This window comes from Periplaneta americana, chromosome 2 (assembly GCF_040183065.1).
Source record: "Periplaneta americana isolate PAMFEO1 chromosome 2, P.americana_PAMFEO1_priV1, whole genome shotgun sequence".
Lineage (NCBI taxonomy): Eukaryota > Metazoa > Arthropoda > Insecta > Blattodea > Blattidae > Periplaneta > Periplaneta americana.
Genome location: NC_091118.1, coordinates 144,392,308 through 144,418,132, shown reverse-complemented (window position 1 = coordinate 144,418,132; position 25,825 = coordinate 144,392,308). Strand labels below are relative to the sequence as shown.

Here is a 25,825-nt window from a genome sequence, read left to right as displayed (position 1 = left end):
ATTGAATTCAACTTAAATAATTAGTTATTTAGACTGGGAAGTTTTGAAATGAAAATCCTGTATAACATCAATACAAAAAGCAATGGGGTAATGATGAGGATGGTGATAATAATAATAATAATAATAATAATAATAATAATAATAATAATAATAACAATAATAATAACAATAACAATAATAATAATAATAATAAGAGCAAAGTTAGATGTGTTTAGTTACATGTAATTCAGAGAGTTAAACAAATCCAATTTAGTGTTAAGTAAGACAATTTGGATCGAAGGAATGCTTAACACAATAAAGGAAAATTGCTTTATTATAAATAAATATTCTACAAAAGTAATGTTTGAAGAAAGATCGTATTCTACAGACGAAAAACAGTTTTTTTTTACAATCGGCTTTTCAAAATAATCAATGTCTGACAGTTCTTTACACTACGCACACTAAAATGCGCTATTTTCACTATTACACTGTAATAAAGAATGAAGGGTTATATGATCAAACATTATTTACACTATTGTACATAATTTACAAAATAGGTAGGCTATAGTATTATGAAATAAAATACCTTGCATTACAATACACAACAATGTACATAAGTTAATAGTATGAGTGACCAATGTAGGCCTAGTGAAAATAACCTATTATAGTGTAATGAAAGTAGTATAAATAATGTAAATTGTACATATTAGTGTAGTTGTTAAAATGGCCCACGTTTTGTTCTACCCCATTTTACGAAACAAGATTCGCATCAGTCGTCAGTCAAGCAGGCTTACTTCGCTTGCTAGAAGCACGCAAACGTTCGCTTAAAAACTCCAGTAGGCCTAATACTTATATTGTAGCCTCGTGGGACAAAATACGATCCCATTATTAGTCTGTAAATTTTGCAGATAATTATAACACTAAATTGTGCGTTTGCCCTTTATGAGTTATTAGAACTCTGATTTCTCTCGATCACTAAAAAATCGTGAAGTCATTCCAATACAAATTATAACCCTACTTCGCTTTTACTATCGATTTGTAAGTACCAAATTGTAATTAGTTTAATGCTCAGTGCCATATACATTTTATCCTTAACACCCCTTTATTATCAGTGAAAACATTGTGTAGTAACTAGTGTGTTGTCTTGAGCAGAGGCACTGTATGACTTGTTTCATTTTCTTGCAGCTCTGATAGATGAGGAAATCCTGACTTTGAAGAAATCCGACTCTAAGTCTCCTGCACACGATACAGAAACCCAAAATCGTGGCCAAAACTCCGAGGAGACGAGACGACGGTCGTTTCCTTCAACTTCCTCAACATTCGAACTGCCGAACACGCAGCAGCGGTACAAATACAGGACCAATTGTTGTTACGGCTTATCGATGGATCTACTGGAAAACGTTGCTCAAGAACTGGAGTTCGACTTCCACTTGTACATCGTAGCGGATGGCCTCTTCGGGACTAAGACGAGGGAGTCCCCGCTAACATTCCACACCAGGTCCAGCAAAAGTGGAATTGACCGCAGTGGTGCAAAGTGGAATGGAATCGTTGGTGACTTAGTTTCCGGCGCCGCTCACATGTCTTTCGCAGCCCTAAGTGTTTCGAGTACGAGATCAGAGGTGATAGACTTCTCAGTGCCGTACTTTTTCAGTGGGGTCAGTTTTCTCGCGGCTCCGACTCAAAAGAGTGAAATACCGTTATTAGCGTTTCTCCTGCCATTTAGCCCGGAACTGTGGATCGCGATATTTACGTCGTTAAACATAACCGCGATGGCTGTTGCGGTTTACGAGTGGTTGAGTCCGTTCGGCTTGAACCCGTGGGGTAGGCAAAGAAGTAAGAACTTCAGCATCGCCTCGGCGTTGTGGGTGATGTGGGGGCTGCTGTGTGGTCACCTGGTGGCGTTCAAGGCTCCCAAGTCTTGGCCCAACAAATTCCTTATTAACGTTTGGGGAGGCTTCTCCGTCATCTTCGTGGCCAGTTACACGGCCAACATAGCCGCCCTCATAGCCGGTCTCTTCTTCCACAACGCCGTCAGCAACTACCACGACCGAAGCGTAAGTAACTCCTCCTCAAGTTTGTATTAAATTAATGTAGCTAAAAGTGTCTCACCTTAATTTATATTAAATAGTATAGGGTAGTTCACGCTATTATCAGCCACCTTCCAGTACTCAGTCATCTTGGCATAATTATAAAAAAAATAAGTACATCAAAGAATATGTACATATTCTGTTGGCTCACCAGTACTCTGCCATTCTTTGTCCTGCCTTCGAACCTCTAGTAACCTCTGATGTGAGAAATATAAAGCAATAGTTAGCCTCTAAACATGTTGTGGAGAGCACCATGTTGTTGTTGTGTGATATTCTTGTGCGTTGAACAACGTGCAGTGTCATTTTTATAAGGTCAGTATTTCGTTATTATAAGTCATAGTCACTTAAAACAGTGATTGAGTGACTTGAAATATTCTAGAATAATTAAATGAGCACTGAATTTGTGTTTTAAAGGTGTTAAGTTAAGTATTTCAATGGAGCTGACTAAGATAGAGAAGCCAGTAGTCAGCCTAGGCGGCTGAGTTTAAAGACCATTTTCTGTCATCTGCAAGCTTAAAGCCTGGCCTTTAATGTCAGCCCATGGTATTTTGGTTTAAATACATAAAACCCAGTAGTCAGCCTAGTAAGACAGATAGAGGCTGACTATTGGTATCTTGATTAACCTATAGTCAGCCACCATCTCAAATATTAAAATCTAAATAAAATAATGTAGAACTCATGAGAAGTTACCTACAACTTTCTCCTTTAATATACATTTTACAGATAGGCCTATAAATAAAAATGTTTTCGACTAAAAAGGTGAAACGACCGTTTCACCAATATGAAGAGAGGGCGTTAGTGGAAGCTTTGCTTGAGATTCGGCAAAATAATTTAAACATTGGTAAGGGACATTGCAAGAGGGACAAAATTTTGAAGAGCATCTGTTCTGGCCAGGTCCCTTATCAAATACAAAAAGCAACGACCTGTTAAAGAGAGAGTTCCAAGTACTATTTCATCAGCAGCATAAAAAGAACTTACCAAAATCAAGGAAACAAAATTAAAACAACAGAGAAAAGAGGAGAGGGAGAATCAAAAATCTCTTATGAAAAATAGCAAAGAGAAAAAAAAGGAAACCTACATTCATCTCAGATACAAATGCTGATCCAGATGATGAATCTCAGGAAGAGGACAATTATTTAAGACAACTGTGTGCTGCTTGTAATGATGAAATTATTAGTGACGTTGAAGATGAAGATTTGAAAAATATTGGGTGTGATAATTGTTCAAACTGGTTTCATTTCAAATGTATTGAGCTTAATGCATTTCCGTATAATATTGCAGCGGGTAAAGAATTTCACTGTCAATTTTGCTGATATATATATATATATATATATATATATATATATATATATATATATATATATATATATATAAAGGAATATTGTTTCAATAGTGTCTACCTCAGAAATGCCTTCTGTAATTCCTTCTAATTTTTTTTGTAATACTGTACAATGAAAGAACATGTATATAATGTTTATTTTATCATATTCTAACAGTAAAATTGAATTTAACCTAAATTTGGTTTAGAGGCTGAATACTGGTTTCAAACTGGCTGGACACTGGATTTTTGTGGCCGAATACTGGAGAATTTGTTACTACTAGGAAAATGTATTATTTTTAGTCAAAAAAGTGTAGTTATAATGTTATGTTATGTGAAATTTCAAAACTAGACTATTTGTTTGTAATGGTGATTAATAAAGGAAATAATATTAAATGGTTTTCTTATCAGAAACTACTCTAGTGTACTGTATTACAGTACTGTTAACAGGCTGACTAATGGTGCAGTCACCCTATACGAGATTCAAAAAAGTAATCGAAAAATGTTATTATTATTGTTATTATTATTATTATTATTATTATTATTATTATTATTATTATTATTATTATTATCTTCTATAATAGGAGTGCTGATAGTTTTCCGGTAAATTAATTTAGCTCAAAGAATGTTTGTTGTCATGATAATTACTTCGAGACCGGAGGTCGAGAAATAATTATCTAATGACAGCAAACCTGAGTTTTAAAAGAGAAATTAAATTACCCGAGGATAACTAGCATCATGAATTGTATGGGTTGATATTTATGTCATCCCTATTGAATAGTATTACAGGAAGGCATTTCACAACTAATGCAGAAAGTATGAAATTAATCGGAAAATAAGATCAAATTAGTGCCTAAAAGGCATTATTAAACAAACACGATACACTACGACAATTTCGATTATGACAATTTGTCACAAGCATTCCGATATCTCTATGCTAGCGTGCTTACTCGCAGACTACAAAGTTCAGGGTTCGGATACTGTTGCGGAAAGAGCTTTTTAAAATTCATTATGCAGATTCATTTCGTTTACCAATGTTCTATTTTACTATATTATTTATAAAATACAAATAATAATAGATCAATTTTCATTGCATCTTTTCAAATGTTTTTCGGGTTACGACAATAGTAGACGTAACATCAATTTCAGTAATTGCCAAAGCGATCTCGTGTGTATCACTGCTTTGGAGCATTGAGCATGCGAAATGCGTTCAATCTGGAACTTAGAAAACTCAGGCGGGCCGTTTTTTCTGGAACTGTACACAAAATTAGAAAACTCAGGCGGACCATTTTTTCTGGAACTGTACACAAAATATATAGGTAGGGTAATTATGCTACCAGTAACGTCTGTACAAAGTCTCATAAAACCTGTTAGATGTAAGAAAATGTTATTAATTTTGTTCAGCTAGATTTTCGTTCTAAAGGCTCATTCACAATGAAAATTAAACATAAAGTAAGCGTTAACTTAACATTACAGTAAAATCAAGAAGTCATACCATCATTTACGATGGGAACATAAACATAACAGCAAACATACTTGGTAACCATGGAAACATAACAACGACGCCATTTTCTCATATTTTGTCGTATACTTCAGCGCTCCACGATTCTGTTCTGTTTGCAAATCACGTAAGCATAAGCATGAAAGTTTGGAGTTTGCAAACTTTCATGTTAACGTCTTACGGTAATGTTTATGTCAATGCTTATATGAATCATTGTGAATGATCCCATTTCGTAGCCTGGGCGCAAACTTGTGTGTTTATGTTACTGTTATGTTTAATTTTCATTGTGAATGGGCCTTAACCCACTGTGCGCCCGTGCGTTCCCATTCGGTGGGAGCAATAGTAACGAATATAAATGACACTTGGGAGGAAATTAAATACATAATAAATATGGGAAATGCCTCTTATTATTCGGTTGATATGCTCTTATCATCCAGTCTGCTGTCGAAAAATCTGAAAGTTAGAATTTATAAAACAGTTATATTACCGGTTGTTCTTTATGGTTGTGGAACTTGGACTCTCACTTTGAGAGAGGATCAGTGGTTAAGGGTGTTTGAGAATAAGGTACTTATGAAAATATTTGGGACTAAGAGGGACGAAGTTACACGAGAATGGAGAAAGTTACATAACACAGAACTGCACGGATTATATTCTTCAACTGACATAATTAGAAACATTAAATCCAGACGTTTGAGATGGGCACGTACGGGTGAAACAAGAAATCCATATAGTGTTAGTTGAGGGTATAAGACCTTTTCAGAGGCCGAGACATAGATAGAGGATAATATTAAAATGGATTTCAGGGAGGTGAGATATGATTAGAGATTGGATTAATCTTGCTCAGAATAGGTACCGATGGTGGGCTTATGTGAGGGCGGCAATGAACTTCCGGGTTCCTTAAAAGCCATAAGTAAGTACTTTCTATTTACAATAGAATTGTTGCTGACCATGTGCACCTTTGGTACAAGGAGCGTCTCCTACTGTAAGGGAAAAATATTTTCTTTTTTTGTCCAGAGATAATTTCTTTTTAAAATGTAATTTATTTTGCACCTAGATGAAATTTATTCAATTTATGCTGGATCATGCAATCGAAATCACCTTAGAAACAATCTGAAGAAATCCTGAATTCCACAGTACTGTCATTATTGTCATTTGCGATTTTTCTTGAGCAATATAGGTACTGTAGTGCACTGTATTTAACATTATTTAACATTTTTATCTTGTTTTTATTGAATACATACTTTAAATCCAGACCTGTAAGTATTGAATATCATGCTATGTATATAATTCAGTATGTTTTAATACTGTACTATAGAGAGTGTAAATAAAACTCGACTCTAATATACCCATACTCTTTTCTATTTCGCGAGAATGTTGGGCCATATTTTACCATTTAAATAAAGAAAAACCTGTTACATTTTATTTGCAATAGAAATTTAAAACTTATTTTAAACATATTACTTTTCCAATTATAAAATCAGTTCATGTCCTGAACTCTTGCTTCCACATTTAGCCGTCCAATTATCTCCGATACGGAGTTAACGTTAAAAGCGCACGCTCGGGAAATAATACCGAAATACTGCCGGGTTTAATAGAAAGGATATTCTGTAACTCTGTCGCAAATGTATTTAGACATTTGACTTAACGTTTACTTAGAGAAGAATGCCGTTGTTGGGATGCGAATACAACTAAACAAACCCAATTAGTGCCAGTCGTGCTTGGAGCGCTTGCAGAATTAAAAAAAAATAGATTGTGCCATCTTCAGAGCTCTTGAGCGACAGTTTCTACAATTTGCAGTCAAAATGTAATATTGAATGTAAGTTTAAACTGTTGAAGACGTCTCTTGAAAGTAACGTGAGAAGTACTAGAAGGCGAAATATTAATATCTCCTCTCTTTCTCCCTCTCAAGTGTAGAATATTTAAATTGCTTTCAACACTTACTTAAACACAAAGAGTAATTTCTTGAGGAAGTAATTTTTTTCTAAACAAAACTAAGAATTGAGATTTTTATCGTTTCTACTAACGTGTACTAAGCGTTATTCATTCATTCATAGTGTTCTGCTCAAGGGCAAGTCTTTCACTGCAAACCCAGCTTTATCCAATCTTTCCTATTTTCTGCCTTCCTCTTAGTCTCTGCATATGATCCATATCTTAACGCCGTCTATCATCTGACAACTTCTTCTCCCCCGAACATTTCTTCCGTTCACCATTCCTTCCAGTGCATCTTTCAGTAAATATTATCTAAGAATTACTATATTTACAAATATAACTATTAGCTCTATAATGGATTTTACTTCGTTATACTGGGTGAACAAATTATTTCTCGTCCAGTATGTGACAATTTAGATAGCAGCTGGTGTGCTCCTACACACCTGTTGCAAAGGCAACACAATGTCAGGAATTCGATGTACTATTGTACCACATATTATTAATGTAAAATAATTGAATATACAGGGTAAACCTTAAGTAATGTCATTAATTTCAGTGAGTTATTCCATGAGATATTTTTTAAAAACTCTCAATAAAATTTTGCTCATTTTTCTTCTCTTCCGAGATAAAAAATTGTTTTATATTGGCTTCAGGAAAGGGAAAAGATACGAGAAATGCAATTGGGCTGCTACAAACAATCGGCGAAAGATATCTAGCGAAGAATAAAGAAGTGTATACAGTATTTGTGAAGTTACAAAAGGCGTTTGACAGAGCGGATTGGAATAAAGTGATGGAGATCCTAAAGAAAATTGGCGTGGATTGGAAAGAGAGGATGCTGTTCAGTAACCTTTGTATGAAACAACGAGTCAAAGTCAGGATAGGAGAAGAAATGTCAGAAGGAAGTGAAGTAGGGAGAAGAGTAAGACAAGAATGCCCTTTATCATCTACCCTGTTCAACATCTACTTGGAGGATTTAGTCAAGAACTGCTTTCAGAACATGGGGGAGTGATAGTTGGAGGAAGAAGAATAAAGTGTATAAGATTTGCTGATGATATGGCATTGTTAGCAGATGAGGAGATGATACTAAGGGATATGCTACTGGAGCTAAATGACAGCTCTGAGCACTATGGGATGAAGATAAATTTCAACAAGACGAAGACCGCAGTCATAGGAAGAAAATTAATGAAGATAAACTTCCGAATTCTAAACGAGGCAGTAGAGCATGTGGATAGCTTCAGATATGTGGGATGTACTATAAGCAGTAACATGAGCTGCTGCCAAGAAGTCAAAAGGAGAAGAGCAATGGCAAAGGAAGCTTTTAATAGACAAGAGCATCTTCTGCGGATCTCTTGAGAAAGAACTGAGGAAGAGACTAGTGAAGTGCTTTGTGTGGAGAGTAACATTGTATGGGACAGAAACATGGACAGTAAGACGAAGTGAAGAGAAGCGACTAGAAGCATTTGAAATGTGGATACGGAGAAGTATGGAGCGTGTAAAGTGGACAGACAGAATAAGAAACGAAGCTGTGTTGGAAAGAGTGGATGAAGAAAGAATGATTCTGAAACTGATCAGGAAGAGGAAAAGGAATTGATTGGGTCACTGGTTGTGAAGAAGCTGCCTTCTGAAGGAAGCATTGGAAGGAATGGTGAATGGGAGAAGAGTTCGGGGCAAAAGAAGATATCAGATGATAGACGACATTAAGATATATATGGATCATATGGGGAGACAAAGAGGAAGGCAGAAAATAGGAAAGACTGGAGAATGCTGAGTTTTTCAGTGAAAGACCTGCCCTTGGGCAGAACATTATGAATGAATTAATCAATGAATCAAACATTTCATAGCATGTTTTGGAAAAGCCATTGATTTAATTCCCAATATGCTCAGTCAATTTAAGAGTGCAGTGTATTATGACAATATTGAAAGATTTTAGTTTTGGCCTATAAATATGCAGAAATTTGATCCCAGCAAATGTAACTTTAAAAAACCCCTTTTCAGAACGAAAAGTTACATTTATTCGGATCAAATTTATATCTAAGTTTAAAGGACAAAACTACAATGTTTTAATGGATAAGTTGTTTGGAATTTTTCCATTGCTAATTTTCAAAAATTGTAGCACAGCGTTTCGAAGAGTGGATCTCAATATTGGGATTGTTATTGGTGGATTATTATTATTATTATTATTATTATTATTATTATTATTATTATTATTATTATTATTATTATTATTATTATATTTTGAACTTATACGTGGAACTGTACATGGTCTTTTATCGATAGACGTTAGAACCATGGCATTTAGCTATATTAAACCGATTAATTTTAAATAATGATTTCAAGAGTGGATCCGGTGTGGCTTAGTGAATAAAGCGTCAGTACGTAGAGCTGAAAAACAGGGTTCGAGTCCCGGTGCCGGAGAGAATTTTTCTCCGTTCTATCTATCCATCATCATTTGGTAACGCAGAATTCCTGCACGGAAATATATTACGTACTTCGGTCAACTTAATAATATTATACGCGTAAGTAATCACTTTGTGATTCAAGATGGCGCTCATTCCGTCGGATCCCGGCCACTTAGTCACTCGTAATGAGTGCACCTCTGTACATAGTGTGTTGGACATTGTGTCACTGTCACATATTCTGTGACACAGTACATGAGGGTAACCATCAAAGGGGAACAGAGAGGTAAAACTTAAACTGAGAAGGATTCATCCGGCATCAGAACTGGAATCTGGTATGGCTTAGTGGATAAGCGTCAGCACGTAGAGCTGAAAACCCGGGTTCGAGTCCCGGTGCCGGAGAGAACTTTTCTCCATTCTACCTATCCTTCATCATATGGTAGCGCAGAATTCCTGCACCGAAATATCATATGTACTTCGGTACATCATAATAATCGATCTTCAGTTAAATCAAATTTGACGCGTATTTTTTTGGAAAATATTCTATAAATGTAATTTTAAAATATGCCCTTTAAATCCGAAGTCCGTTGAATCGAAGTCAGTTAAATCGAGGTTCTACTGTATTCAAATAATAGGTTCATATTGTGATCCTTAGCGATGTCCTTGTTGTTCAGCTTATTGTAATCTTTGTCGTTCCCCATTTGTCCTTTTTTATCTTTACTATGGTCCTTATCGTGATATCGTGGTCCTCCTTGTCTTTGTCATGGTCCATATCGTGATCCTTGTTGGATTTTTTGTGATCCTTATCATTGTTCATGTTGTCTTTGTCACAGTGCTTATCATGGTCTTGATCCTTGTCGTGGTCCATGTCATGAACCTTACCGAGGTCCTTGTCATTGTCCTTATCTTGGTCCTTGTCCTTGTCGTGGCGCTTGTTCTTTTCGTGAACCTTATTATTGTCCTTACTCTCTTTCTCTTAGTTATTAACCTGGTCATGGTCCTTATTGTGATGCTTGTTATGGTCTATATCTTGATCCTTATCGTGGTCCTTGTTCCCTTCGTGGTCTTTGTTGTCTTTCTCATGGTCTTTGTAGTCTGGCTGGGCGGAAGAGAAGGTCTACTGGCCTTAGCTCTGTCAAATTAAATGTATTATTATTATTATTATTATTATTATTATTACTATTATTATTATAGTGTTCTTGGTACTTGTGATCCTTATCGTGGTCCTTGTTGGTCCATGTCGTGATCCTTATCGTGATCATTATCGTGGTGCTTGTCGTGAACCATGTTGTGATCCTTGTAGTGATCATTATAGTGATGCTTCTCGTGATCCATGTTGTGTTCCTTATCGTGATCATTTTCGTGGTGCTTGTCGTCCATGTCGTTGTTCTTGTCGTCCATATCGTGATCCTTATCGTTGTCCTTGTCTTTGTCTCTGTCCTTGTCGTGGTCTTTATTATGGTCCTTGTTGCCTTTGACATGGCCCCTATCGTTGTGTTTGTTGTCTTTCTCACAGTCCTCATCGGATCGCGGTCCTTGTTGTGACCCTTATCTTGGTCATTATGATCAATTTCTTGGCCCTTATCGTGATCCTTGTCGTAATCCTTATCTTTGCCTTTTTCTTTGTCTTTGTTATCAAAGTCCTTATCAAGGTCCTTGTCTTTTCGTAGCCTTTATCGTGCTCCTTGTCTTTCTCTTCGTCTTTATCGTGGTTGCAGTGCTTATGATCTTTTTTTAGTTATTTATTTAACGACGTTATATCAATTACTGGGTTATTTAACGTCGACTTTGTGATCTTAATCGCTACCCTTGTCTTTCTCCTTGTCGTGGTCCTTGTTGTCTTTGTCATGATCCCTCATTCGTCATTTCAAAATAATATTGTTTTCCCGCTTTGGCAAGTGACTTTTTGTCACACGGTGCCTTACACACTTTTAAAAAATATGAAACATCAAGGGCGAAAATACGCATAAACGGTCAGACGTCTTCCTATTTGGCTACGCTATAGAAGTTCAACTTTCTACCAACAAAAGTCGTCGTTCCATTCTTTTTTCAGCAAGCGTACCTTACACCAGTATGATAACGAAGTGTCTCGTAATTCTGATGGAGCGAAAATAAAAGCAAGATATAAAGTCATCTTTGAATCGTTAAAAATTAACTGTAATTTAGAAAAGTATCATTAATTACCTTCAGAACAAGATACACAATTGTTAACTCACTTTGATATCAGTATACTGTATTTCTCTCCTGTTGTATTCTCTGTGGCATGTCAATTATTTACTTGTTCGAAACTTGCTGTATAGCTTTCATTGCTTCATTATTTCGACTAAATTTTATATACCATAGAAAACAAATTGGAACGAGAGAATTTTTATTACTCAATATTAGTTCGTTGTAAATTTTATAAATTGAACCGTGTTTACAGGCACGTATAGCTATGTTTTGTCATACAAAGTTACAGTGATTTGCATGTGTTCGCATTAAAGCATTTTCATGTTATTTTGTTAAGCTGCAGCGGCACACTGTGTTAGCGGTTGGAATAGTTTTACCTACATTCTGATACACTAACGCTAAAATGGAATAAAAACTAGTTCAAACCAAAGTGTAAGTCAGTTTTAAAACGGCAATTTTGTTGTGTGAAACTGTAAAAATTGTAACGACATAAATACCTTAATAAAACAACGATTGACTTCAAAATGTCGAAAAAAAAATAAACGACATGTTGTACATTTTTAAAACAAGAGTGGGCCTATATAGATCAGAATATATGAAATAAGTTATCATTGTTTGTAAAATATTAAATAAGAGTTGACGTCATTAAAAATCCGAGTCATGATAGTGAAAACTATTAATGACAGACATTGAATAAATGCGGAATGGGGAAAAGGTAAAAAGTCTTCCATATACAAATTCCAATTTTGCTTTGCTAACGTATATTAGAGCGACTTCAAGAGGTCCTTTCTGAGAGATTTTTTAAACTTAAATTTATATAGATAAAGAGTTATGCTTTGTTAGCGACATCCTTATCATTCAACCCGGCAAAAGCTTCTGAATATCTACAATTAGCACTAATACAATTTTCTTTAAATTGGGGACTTTAATTGAAGTGAATTTATAATGGCAGGCAGAGTAATTATCTCATGCCACCATGTTATGTTGCTACCAGTGTACTTCATTAGAACCAGGTACCCAGCTTCGAAGCCGTTAGCCCTGTGAATACTAATACAATTACAAAAAATATAATAAATATTTGCCGCGGTAAGATAGACTTAGCCCATAACGCGTTGGCTTTCCATCCAGGCTGCCCCGGTTCGATCGCCGTCCCATATTTCATTTATGATCTGCTATGGTAACAAGAGGCTGGGGTGAAGTTTTATGGGTAGTACGGGTTTTCGATGCTTATATAGGAAGGACTTGGGACTCCGGCCCCCTGGGGGTTATCAGGCTTCTCGTTTGAAGATGAGATCTAGCTTTATCAGGGGATGAGGCAGGATGACCCACTTGTCAACATCGGATTCACGAATGCCATCTATCAGACTTGGACAATCATCGCATAGTATATAGAGCGCACAATCGGTCAAAGCATGCCCGACCCGTCCCGCGTTCAGGCTTCGAAAAGCCAAGTCAAGCCTAGACAGACTACGTCACTAGTTCTATACAGATCCTTATCGGAAGAGGCTTTCTCTGAACTCCGTTTGTTATGTTTTGTTCAATCTTTTCATGTGAGCAGTTATTTTCTATAATAAACAGTATCAGTGGGATAACGTAACAGACAATCATCTTGTTGGATCTTTGAGATTAACGTAAACTCATGTGGTCTTCAACTGAATATGTCCAGACCGATCAGGAAGAAGACACATCAGAAATCTTCAGCACGACATGGGTATTAATTTTTTAATTATTTGTTTATTTATTTACTTCTTTAGTTACTACGGTATTTATTTATTTATTTATTTATTTAATTTATGTATTTATTTATCCATTTATTTATTTATTTTTAATTATTTACTTATATATTTATTCAGTTTATTTGTTTGTTTGTTTGTTTGTTTAGTTGTTTGTTTTAATTTATTATTTGTTTGTTTGTTTGTGTTGTTTGTTTGTTTATTATTTATTTATTTGTTTATTTATTTGTTTATTTATTTATTCATTTACTTACTTATTTACTTACTTACTTTCTTACTTACTCACTTACTTACTTACAAACTCACTTATTTATTTATTTATTTATTTATTTATTTATTTATTTATTTATTTATTTATTTATTTATTTATTTATTTATTTATTTATTTATTTATTTATTTATTTATTTATTTATTTATTTATTACTAGCCGTACCCGTGCGCTCCGCTGCACCTGTTAGAAATAAATATAAAGTAATTACATAATTAAAATAGGACGTTTGATCCAGGCAACAACTTTTACAACAGCGCAAGATAATCTGCTTGGCTCATTACCCAATTTTTTTTGCATTGCATTTATTGCATATATATTTTATGTATTTTAACACGATTCAATTGAGCATAGTTAAAATTTGAATTATAAAATAATGGATTGCTAAGCTAACGTACTATTACTGCATACTAAGTCAATACACTCTCGTTGTTCGTTAATTCTCTGAGATTAAAATGAGTGTACATAAATATTATTTTAAGAAATACAGAAAAGGAATGTACAAAATAGCCTATCAAATTTTCTGTGCATAAGAAGCTTTTTAATCTTACCTGTCCTCGATTTACTCAGACGTTACTGTAATAACATTATAGCATTATGTCCATCTAGAGAAACTACACTTTCCAATGGTGAAATAATAATTAATTATACAAATCGGTTAATTTAGCTTCTGATATTACTTCGTACAAACACAGAAACATTCTCTGTAGGCTATGTTTAATAGCTTTCGATTGTTGATGTCCAAGGCCCCTGTTTCGATTGTTGTTGTCCAAGGCCCCTTATAGACGAAGTCATTTGTTCTTAATTCATTGCACCGTCTTAGATGGCGTTATTTTAATTTTAAAACTCATTTATCTCATTAAATATCAGTCCTATCAAACTTTTGTAAAGAATAAAACTTATCGGAAATCATTTTTAAAGAAACTTTTGTTATGTAACATTTTTCACAAAAATCAGTAATAAGCGAGATATTTAGATTTATTTAATTCAGGCCCCCTTATAACCCCCCTTAAATAAAGTATTTTGAATACCATATAGCCTAAAATCTAAGTTACAACGAACTTAATTTATATTCCAATTTTCATATAAATCCGTTCAGCCATTATCGCGTGAAAAGGTAACAAACATACAAACAGACATACAAACAAAAATTTCAAAAATGCGATTTTCGGTTTCAGGGCGGTTAATTATGTATGTTAGGATCAATTATTTTTGTAAAATCGAAAATTACCAGAAAAATTTCGGCTACAGATTTATTATTAGTATAGATTTATTTATTTGTTTATTTATTTATTTATTTATTTATTTATTTATTTATTTATTTATTTATTTATTTATTTATTTATTTATTTATTTATCCATTTATTTATTTTTTTAATTATTTACTTATGTATTTATTCAGTTATTTGTTTGTTTGTGTTGTTTGTTTGTTTATTATTTATTTGTTTGTTTATTTATTTGTTTGTTTATTTATTTATTCATTTACTTACTTACTTACTTACTTACTTACTCTTCACTGCAATACCTTAAACACTGCATTAAATTTGGTAAGAAATGAACTCCATACAACAATAATTTTGTTGATAGTAGGTGGATAACACTAGTGTAATGTTCTTAAAGTGCATTTCGTAATTTCATAACATAATTTTGATAACATGGCCGAAAAAATACACGTTTAATATAATTATAAAGCAAGCCCGCTACTGACATGAAATAAAAGACAAGTTTGTAACGTAAATCATTGTTTACTGCCATTATGGTCACGGTGTATAGGGTGGATATAATCTACAAACTTCCCCTCCCCTATGAGTTTTCCTCCCAGCACATCAAGTATAATAATCTTACGTATAATTCGGTGTTGAAATCTAAATCCCACAATGACATGTTACTACCAATCGAATCTAAAGATGTTATTTATGATTCTTATTGTAACGAGTTCCTATATTTCTCAGAGAAATTAAATATTATATTACACGTAATTATTTTTTCTTATCGTTGTGACTTCTCACATGAAAGTTTCCTACAAGCGTCAAGCGGCAATTTTCATTTCATTTCAATTATGTTTCCGCGATACATTAGGTACGTACCGCATCATTCCAGCTCATCACTATATCGGATGTCGGGATAGGAAGGTCTCGCATTTATTTTCCTGTAAAGAGCAAAAATCAATCAAATTTCTTAAAGAAAAGCTCCTATGTACCTTAATTGAAAACGTAAATTTATATGAGTGATTGTCTTATTTTGTTTGGGAGATGGCCGCCAGAGATTTTAATTTGTATTCACTTTCTTCCGACACACGAGGCATCTCCCTCTCTTGATCCCGCGTCTCTCTTCGCCTTTCACAAGGGTTTGTAACTAGATATGGGTCCTTTAAACGGAGTCAAACTCAATTACGACTACAACGATTCCGTGAAATTAAAGCAATCTATCCCATCAATACAGTTTAATTGGAAGTTTTAAAAGCGTGAAAATTCATTAACCCCGTTTATAAACGCGAAAATAACTATCTAAGATGGGGTTATCAGTTTCGTCTTTCAGTAGATACGTGGGACTATGTGCTGCTATTAGCATACTTCAGTGACGGCATAAAATTTGTACTATCTCCTTGCTTCTTCTTTTTCAAACTCATAATAATAAAATCGTAAAACATAGTTACCTGAAAATAATACAGCACTTACGATTATTTAGTCCTGACAGTCGCCGGCAATCTAGTTCTCGGTCAGGCGAGTCCATTAAGTTACGCCAAGGGATGTTCAGGTTAGTCTGTTGCCTGCAGTCAGAGCGATCGGATGTCAAACATGCGGTATAGCGTTGTGTTTCCAGCACAGTTGCATTTCTTTACCGACCGCTCGCCCTTATCTCTACTCCGGAACTCTCCCCACTACTCCTATTACTTCCCCTCTTTCGCGTCGCTGAGCTCTCAGGACTAAATAATCGGTCTGTACCTACCTGTAAATAAAGATATCTTTTCACATTATAGAACAACACACAGCAACACCAATACACTACACTGGAAATATGAAATGTTAACCTAGCCACACTGAGGACTGCTCAATACTTGAACATCGCTTGTGCCGAGTGCGAGACCTTGTAAGTACCGGTAGCTGTGATGACGTTCACCAACAGCGCAAACTCCGCTTTGCAACCAACCAATCAACCAACCAATCACATGACGTGACGCATAACTTTAGTTATGCAATTTGTTTCAAGTAACACACCTTCTTTAGGTCTTTGCCTTGTCTGGATTTCATAAGAAATATGAGGAGGCCAGCCTCCAATAATACAAAATCATTTGAACAAAAAGTTACATATACACAACAGAAATTATTTGATCAATTGGCTAGTAAAGCTTTTGGACGTCTGTGTGGACCTATGATGTTATAATTTCCAAAAGCGTTGAGAAGTGGATTTGGATGCTCTTGTAGATATCTGCCGTAGAGATGAGTGATGCGTCGGATTATGATGTTTTTGGATGGTTTCGAGACCCAGGTCCTCATGAAGTTGGGCGATGCGAAGTCCACGTGGTGAATTGGTAATCATTCTTGCTGCTCTGTTTTGTACCCGTTGGATTTTTAATAGATGAGTCTTGGCAGCAAAACCCCAAGCTTCGCAGGCGTACAAGATGGCGGATCTGATGAGTGAGTAGTAAAAGATTTTCTTTATTTTGAGTGAAAGTTTAGAGCTACGGTATAGGGGATAAAGTCTCAAAAGTTTATTATGCGCTTTGGCTACAATCGTGTCTATATGGTGTTTAAACGTGAGCCTACTATCTAAATGAATACTATCATAATTTATGTAGTTTCCGAATACACTGATGCTTTGAGGTAGTTGGACTCGTCTCTTAGAGAATATAACGGCTTGAGTTTTAGCAGTGTTAATGTTAATTCTCCATTTCGTAAACCAATCTTCAAACTGACGAACATAACCTTGGAGAATGCGGATTATAAAAGGAAGGCTCTTAGCAGAATAATACACCAGAGTGTCATCGGCGAAAGAGGCAGTTTGACAAGATCTGTGCAGAGGAAAATCATCTGTATACAAAAGATAAAGAATAGGGCCAAGGACAGAGCCTTGAGGAACTCCAGCTTTGATAGGGGTAACGGGTGAAAGTTCATGTTCAAGGTAAACTTGAAATGAACGAGAAGTAAGATAGTCGGCAATGCAATGCACAAGAGTGTCAGGAAAATTGAACTGAATGAGTTTACAGAGGAGACCATTATACCACACTCTGTCAAATGCCTCTTTGACATCTAGAAAGAAAGCGACTGTTTGCTGTTTACGTTGAAATGAGGCTGTAATATGTTCAACAACACGTTGTATTTGAAGCACAGTGGAGTGACCAGTACGAAAACCAAATTGCTGATGAGGAATAAGTTGATGTAGATTGATATGGTTCCAGATACGTCGTAGTAAAATACGTTCATATAGTTTACTTATAGTTGACAGTAGGCTAATTGGTCTTAGGTTTTGCGGATAAGTAGGATTTTTACCAGGTTTGGGCAAGGTGATGACTTTAGCATTTTTCCAACTTGTAGGAAAGACTGCAGCTGAGAGGAAAAAGTTAAGTATAAATGTGAGTAGTGTAACTGTAGTAATTGGCAAGTTTTTTAGATGTAAGGAAGTAACACTATCGAAGCCTGGAGATTTTCTTGAAGGCAGTCCTTTAATGAGTGAGGTTACTTCATGTGGAGTAATATCTTCTATCACAGCAGTAGGTGGTTTTAGAAGATAACGATGAACTCGAAGTTCAACATCTCTGATGAAGTTTGAATCTTCAGGATAAACATTTGGCCGAAATCTTGTTTCGAGGGAGTTTGCTATTTCCGCTGCGTTTTCACATGGAGTATAGACAACCCCATTTGATCCTTGTATGGCCATAAGTGGTGGCTGTTTCTATTTTGTAAATTTCTTTGTAGTTTTCCACAAAGCAGACGGATTTGAAGCTTCCTGTATTTATTTATCAAGTTTATCTTCTGTTAGAAGGTAGAGTTCTTTCTTGATCCTCTTTGCCAAATTTTTACATAACTGTAGATCAAGACGATCACGATGTAGTTGCCATCGTTTGCGTGCAGCTCGTTTTAGACGAAGGAGTTCTCGTAATGTTTGGTCTTCTTTAAAGGAGTTTGCAGGTGAAGAAAGTTTAGTATGTTTGCGATATATCTCACGCAAAGTAGAAGTGTAGACGTTTAAAGCCACTTGAGCGTCTTCGACATCAGCAGGTTTTGGAAAGTTTATCATAATAGTGTCCAGTTCATCCTTGTATGCATTGCAGTTTGTGGTTATAAGAGGATAATGAGGCCTGCTGTTAGCTGGAGACTAGGTTGCCGAAAGTTCAAGAAGCACAGGGGAATGGTCTGACTGCAGCTCTGGTAGAATGTAAGTGACTAGAGGCGGTAGTGGACACTCCAATATGGCAAAATCAATAATATCAACGGCATGTCTAGGATTATAAGGATAATGAGTTGGCTCCGTTGGAGCAAGTATGGTGAATCCATTTTCCTGAACGAATCTGGCAAGTTGTCTTCCCCGATGACAAGTGTTGAAACTATTCCACTCCTGATGTTTAGCATTGTAGTCTCCGGCGAGCACAAAGTATTGACTGTAATTTGTTAAATATCTAAGATGTTGCAGAGGAAAGGGCGCTCCAGGATGGGCATAGATTGCTGAGAAAAGAATTTCAGCAGCTATAGTTTTTACTATTACACTAGTAGCCTCTAAATCTGGATTATATTGTAGGTTTACATGTCGATGTGGGATGGAATCTTTAATGAAGATTGCAGTACCTCTATGATAAAGTAAAGGACTGTCTGTGCGATATACTGTATAGTTTCTTACGACAAGACGGTCTTGTTGTGTTAAGTGAGTCTCGTTGACAAGCATAATATCAACATCGTAGTTGAAGAGAAATTGTTTGAATTCGCCTAATTGAGTCTTCAGCCCATTTGCATTCCAATATACAATTCTTAAGGATCGACGTGGCGGTGTAGTTTTATTTACCATGTTGAGTTGGCTTGTTGAAAGGTTGTATAGTCGCCATTACTTCTTGTATTGAATATACTAACACTAATACTTGTTTAAAAACATCTTTGAGTTCTAGGAGAAAGTGTTGAATATTGAACGAACGCAACAATTTATGCAGTTCATGTACTTCAGACTGTAACGGTTGAGTTGATTGTCGATAAGCAGACTGAGAATTGATAGATACTATCTTAGCCCAGGTTGCAGTTGAGTCCGAAGGTGATGGAGGTTGTAGTCTGAGTTCATTTTGTACTATTGGTTTCGGAGTGGTGAGGTTGACGTACGACATAAACTTTGGACATTGTCGGTAACTTGCAGTATGCTTGTCTCCACAATTTGCACAGAGTGCTTCATGTTCTGGACCTTTCTTTGGACAGTCGGCCATAGAATGTTTTCCCGCGCACTTAACATATTTGCTTTGGTGGTGACACCCAGTAGACACATGACCAGAAGCCTGACATTTATAACATTGTCGTATAGATGGTTTAGGTCGATAAGGTTCAACAGACATTTTAATATTAAATAATCCTGTGCATTGACGTATTGCTTCACCAGCAGGCGAATTTTCTAATGTTACAAGCCAAACAGGAAGTTTTGAAGCTTCTTTAAAACCAGTTGCTTTTGAGGTTAACTGACGAACAGATTGTACTGGATATTTCAAAGCTAGAAGTTCTTCGTAAATTTCTTCTTCGGAAATTGAAGGTGGTAGTCGCTTAATTACATATTTTATCGGCCTTTCTGTTGGTGAAATGAACGTATCAAATTCAATCTTTTCAGAGATCAAATATTTGGTTAATTTGTTGTAGGCCTCTACTGTTTTAGGATGAAGTTTTAACCCATCAATAGTGAATGTACATATGAGGCTAGGGTCATCTGTAATGTTGATACAGGTTTTAATAAAAGACAGATGATTGTTTACCTTTTTGACTACAACTGGTGGTGGTTTAATGGGCCTCGATGAAGACGAAGCCTGGGCTTGTGAGTTAGGTAGTGATCCAGGATTTTGCTTCTGATATTGATTTTTATGTTGATACTGTTGTTGCTGCTGTTGTTCCTGCTGCTGCAGATGTTGTTGTTGCTCCTGCTGCTGCTGATGATGATGTTGTTGTTCCTGCTGTTGTTGATGTTCGTCATTAACGGGACGAGTCTCATCGTTTGGTAGTCTGTTAAAACGGTTTGATAACGGGATGTTCACAGATGTTGATGTCGAGGGACGATTCGTCGTAGATTTGCGTCCAGATTTTTTCCTCGACTTTACAAATTGGAATTCATCTTCAGAGTTAGATGTTTCATCTCTCACCCTTTTATCGGCTTGCTTGTTTTTAGCTCGTTCAGCATATGCTTGTATGATGTAGGTCTTGATACTGTTACCGATACCTGCATCTTGTAGTATTTCTTCGAGATCCGAAGTATTCATTCGTGTATCAGATGATAGAGCTGATAATGTTTCCGAATCGGTATGAATTTCATGTTCCAATTGTGAAGCCATGTTCATGTCCATGTCATTATTCACGCCGTCGTCATAATGAAATCAATCGAGAATAACGCTATTTACACACACGCAGTGGTAAAATGTATATATTTGACGAAGTAAATAAATATTCACTGTGCAAGCAAAAACAAAAGAAAAACACAAATACACAACACACTGCAACTAGTAGTATACACCAGTTCGCTATACACGATCGCTCCGCAGTATACTGTAAGCACGTCTTACTCGTACCGCTGCTCGGGCGAGACTGGCCGCTTTGCATTTCACATTGTAAACAGATACTTTTTGTCTACAGCAGGCATGGGCAATATGTTCCCGCGTGGGCACTCTCACACCAACCCTTCATTTCTCCCTCCACAAATATTCTCGCTGTCTAGGTGTACGTACAATACGCAGAGATTGAACTCGGTACCATAGCGTTTTAATCAGGGGTGTGTAACGATTCAGTGTATGTTGAAGTATGTAAGCAAGTTTTAATCCTGGTTGAGTGTAAGAGAAGACCCTACGGCCTTAACTCTGCCAGGTTAAATAAAGCCATTATTATTATTATTATTATTATTATTATTATTATTATTATTATTATTATTATATTTTCCTATTTTTATACTTAATAATAACTCCAAAAGTAGTAGTCAGATTCTAATAAGGAAAAAAGCATGTTGAAGAGTATTGTTTTCTGATTTCTAAGAGCCACCGCAATATAACAAATGTAAGACTTCTTAATTGAGGTTTGTTTTATACTACTGTAGTGTGGGAAAATATGTTTTTGAAGTAGAAAAAAATATCAGCGATAAACTTCTTTTCTTGAAGAGATAAAGCGGTAGCTGCAGTGTATGAAATCATCTAAATAAATTATACTTTATGTTGAAAAAACCCTATGTTAATAGAATGAGTCAACGAGATATCATCACTTGTTAAGTTTATGTCTGACTGCTCGTGGTCCGTCAAGTAGTGCGTACATAAACATTATTTATCTTCAAAACCCAACTATGCTTTAAAAATAAGCATGTATTGTTTTGATTGGTTTTATTTACTTAAAGGGACAGACTAAAATGTTTATTCAGTTATCTCCAGTCTTTTCAATTGGATTTTTGTAACAGAAATTTGGTCTCCACTTAACGTATAGGAACGATTGTGTCTCCGCCTTTTCGCAAAATATGGAAAAGACAAGTGGAAAAAATGTGTTGATCACGTCAAAAATAACAAAGAACAATATTTTTCTAGTGTTAATGTACTAGACAGTGACAAAATATAATAATTTCGTTAGGAGAATGTTTAACTGATAGCAGTGGTGCATCAGATGACTTGTCAATCAGTAGCGACAATGATTCAGATTAATGGAGAGAAACTCCGACTCCGCTTCCAGCGCAGCGGTAAGGTTTAGTAACCTCCCATAACGGAGTTTTTCCAGTTGTTAACCTATAATATTATTTTGACCAAACAGTAAAGGCTACCTAGAGCATATAAGTCATCATTAGATTTCGAAATTGAGGTCCCAGTCAGAGAGATACAGGTTAACTAAATAGCGGTGTATTGAGCGAAGGTGGGGGGAACAGACTTGGGCTTGTTTACTTTTTCCATCTATAGCAGCGGTCGTCAGCACAGAGCACCCTGGGGCTAGTGTCTCTTACCCGCGGAGAACACAGTGCACCATGGTGCACTCGTAGCTGCTAGCGAGTATGCTCTCTACCTCTTCCTGCTGCACGACGGGGCACACGGGACAGCTCCGCATACCCTTTGCACGTTTCAGCGAGTGCTGACAACCACTGATCTATAGGATCTATCCTTTGCGCTGTCCGTCTAAATCTGGTTTGAGATTTCGTACATACTAGCACCGGAGTTGGGAAACTGGTGCGTCTCAATACTAATGGACACCTACACTATGCACGTACAGTATATTATTTTCAAGACTGATTTGCCTTTGTTATTTAATTATTACACAATATATTTGGTTAGTCTAATTCCAACGCCTTTCACTACCATTCCAGATTTATTCTTGAGAAACAAACTGCAACTTTTCCTCTTTTCCAGGTCGCCACTCAATAGCGTTAGCTCCCGACTTGAAATATCGGTACTTTAATCCAGAAATATGTCCTCTACTTCATAGCGTTCTCTAAAACACAGCGTAAATTGCTTTTAGAACGTGTGCGGCATGGTGAACAGACTTGCAAATTGCCTCTATCAGCTATACAATAGGAACCTGTTCCCCACTTACCTGATCCAGAATCCTTTCAGAGGATAGGCAGGATTCCGTCATATTCCTGGGACAGGGTGTTCTACATGCCTTGTGTACACGATTGCGTGCGAAACCTCTAACACTCGATGTAAAATTCTACTCAGTTTTTTATATGTATTGTATAGCGGTCCTTAACAACTACGAGATTATTCAGAGAAGTTCACTTCATAATACGGCGGTAATGAAGTAGCCTAATGGTGAAATGGAAGTGATAAGGAAAGTTAAAGCGTTGAAAGTAAACCTGCATTATAACCTACAGAGTTGTCACTTCTTTCTGTCTTAGCTTATTCTTTGCAAAACGCATGCAAGGTTGACGTGAGAGTCATTCATAAGAAGTGACAACGTCGTATTATTTAGAATACATAATACACCTACAGGCAATTATGTCTTTCTTGCACTCTTTAAAGATGAAATCGAAGGTATGTATGTACGTATGTATGTATGTGCGTATTTATTTATTTATTTATTTATTTATTTATTTATTTATTTATTTATTTATTTATTTATTTATTTATTTATTTATTTATTTATTTATTTATTTATTTATTTGTTTGTTTGTTTGTTTGTTTGTTTGTTTGTTTGTTTGTTTGTTGTGTATGTATCTATGCATTCATACTGCAAACGGATAAACATCCGGTGACAGTGGTAACAAATTACTATCATAATACAATTATAATTCACAATAGTAGTAATAATAATAACAATTATTATTATTATTATTATTATTATTATTATTATTATCTCAACTTACTTATTATATCAATTTTATCATTTATTCATCATTTTAATTATCTTCACTACCCTGGCCACACTACCCCATTATCTCCTGGCCTAGTTGCCTCATAAGTAGTGCCTTATTGGTATCACTTGTGAGGTTCAGACCTGTTTTCGGACAGTTGACTAAACAGAAAACAACACTTCATCTCAATTAATTCCGCGTTAACTTGATTAATTAAATTACATATCGTGAGCCCGTCTCCGCTGACGTCCCTCTCGGAGGTGGAGAGAGGGGAAACTCAGAGTGACGGTGCAAGATGGGCCGAAGCTTAAAGGGGAATAATGTGTTGTTATAGTGAAGAAAGGAAGACCGTTTTAACAATATTTGTTTATTGAAAAATAACAAGAAAAATTATGACTATTTCTTTTACGCGTTCACTGTTTACCGAAATTAATAATCCTATACATTGTTAGCATTGTTTCTGTAATAATTAAACAAAATTATTAGTGTTCATTAATATTTTGAAATTAACAAGTCGCAATGGATGTACAAATTATTACTTCAGGTAAACGGGGTATGAAATTATTAATGAATTGTTATATGTAGGCTATATTACAAAGGTAAAAATGGTCCTGGTGGAAAGATATATTGGGAACGTGTAAGACTGAGATAGAACGAGTGTTCAACAGGAGCCATAACAGAAATGGTGAAGAAATAGTCATGTATCGCCTCACTCTCATGCTCCGAATAGATAGGAAGCACAAGCAGAGTTGGTGAAAAGTAACCTGAAACGAACAGCACAGAATCACCCAGAGCTTCATCCAGGGCAGATTTTTAGGAACGCATTACATCAAGTGCCTTCACGTGTCCTTTGTTTAATGTCTGAAAGGGAAAATTAAAAAAAAAATCTTTAAGAAGAAAGAAGGATAGAGCAACCGAGAAATCCCTCATCCTTAGACGAACTTGAAGAAATTCCCGGTCGTTACCGACAAACACTCCACGCCCTTAACTTTAATAATTATTTCATGTAATATTCTTTATTTCGAAAAACAGGTTCTATAAAAAATGGTCATCCGGAAATGAGGAATTCGGAAAAATGTTCATTCGGAAAAAAGGGCATTTGGAAAAATTGGCATTCGGAAAGAAGACCTGAAACAGCTAGTACACACCGCCATGTTTCAGGCTATAACTCAGAGCTCTCTATTGGCAGAGATACGAAAATTTCGTCATTGAAAGCAGAAAGTTTACTGAATACAATGTACTATAACTAATATTTTTAACTATATTCATAGCTACAAAAAAAATAGGAGGCATTACTTTTCAGTATACCCTCGTATAATAATTGTAAGAGCAAAATGTAGATTTGTTTAGTTGCATGAAATTCTAAGAGTTAAACACAATTTAGTGTTAAATAATAATTTGGAACAAAGAAATTATTAACATAGTGAAGGAAAATTGATATATTAAAAATATAAATACGGTATTCTACAAAAGTAATATTTGAAGAAAGATCATATTCTAGAGACGAGTCGGCCTCGGTAGCGTAGTTGGTATAGCGCTGGCCTTCTATGTTCGAAGTTGCGGCTTCGATCCCGGCCTAGATCGATGGCATTTAAGTGTATTTAAATGCGACATGCTCATGTCAGTGGATTTACTGGCATGTGAAAGAACTCCTGCGGGACAAAATTCCGGCACACCGGCGACGTTGATATAACTTCTGCTGTTGCGATCGTCGTTAAATAAACCATCTAGAGTCTTTTTGCCAATCGGCTTTTGAAAGTTGTCAATATCTGATAGCCCCTTTACACTATGTACACTAGAATATGCTATCAATTTAGTAAAATAAATAAATCCATGACGCTACAACCCATGAAGGGCCAAGACCGACCAGCCGGCTGCTGGCTTCACGTCCACATGCCGAAGCAGAGGTGGACGATCATCCAACCAGAATGGAGTTATCGTGTGGTTAGCACGATAACC

At 35.9% G+C, this 25,825-nt stretch overlaps 1 protein-coding gene across 1 annotated transcript in view; it reads left to right on the top strand.

Annotated features, from left to right (window-relative positions):
* LOC138695193 (uncharacterized) overlaps positions 1–25,825 on the top strand; it is a 156,177-nt gene that overhangs the window by 84,256 nt on the left and 46,096 nt on the right. Inside the window, exon 7 of the mRNA XM_069819651.1 lies at positions 1,320–2,033. Within this exon, the coding sequence (XP_069675752.1) occupies positions 1,320–2,033 (714 nt within the window). The remainder of the gene's footprint in view (positions 1–1,319; positions 2,034–25,825) is intronic.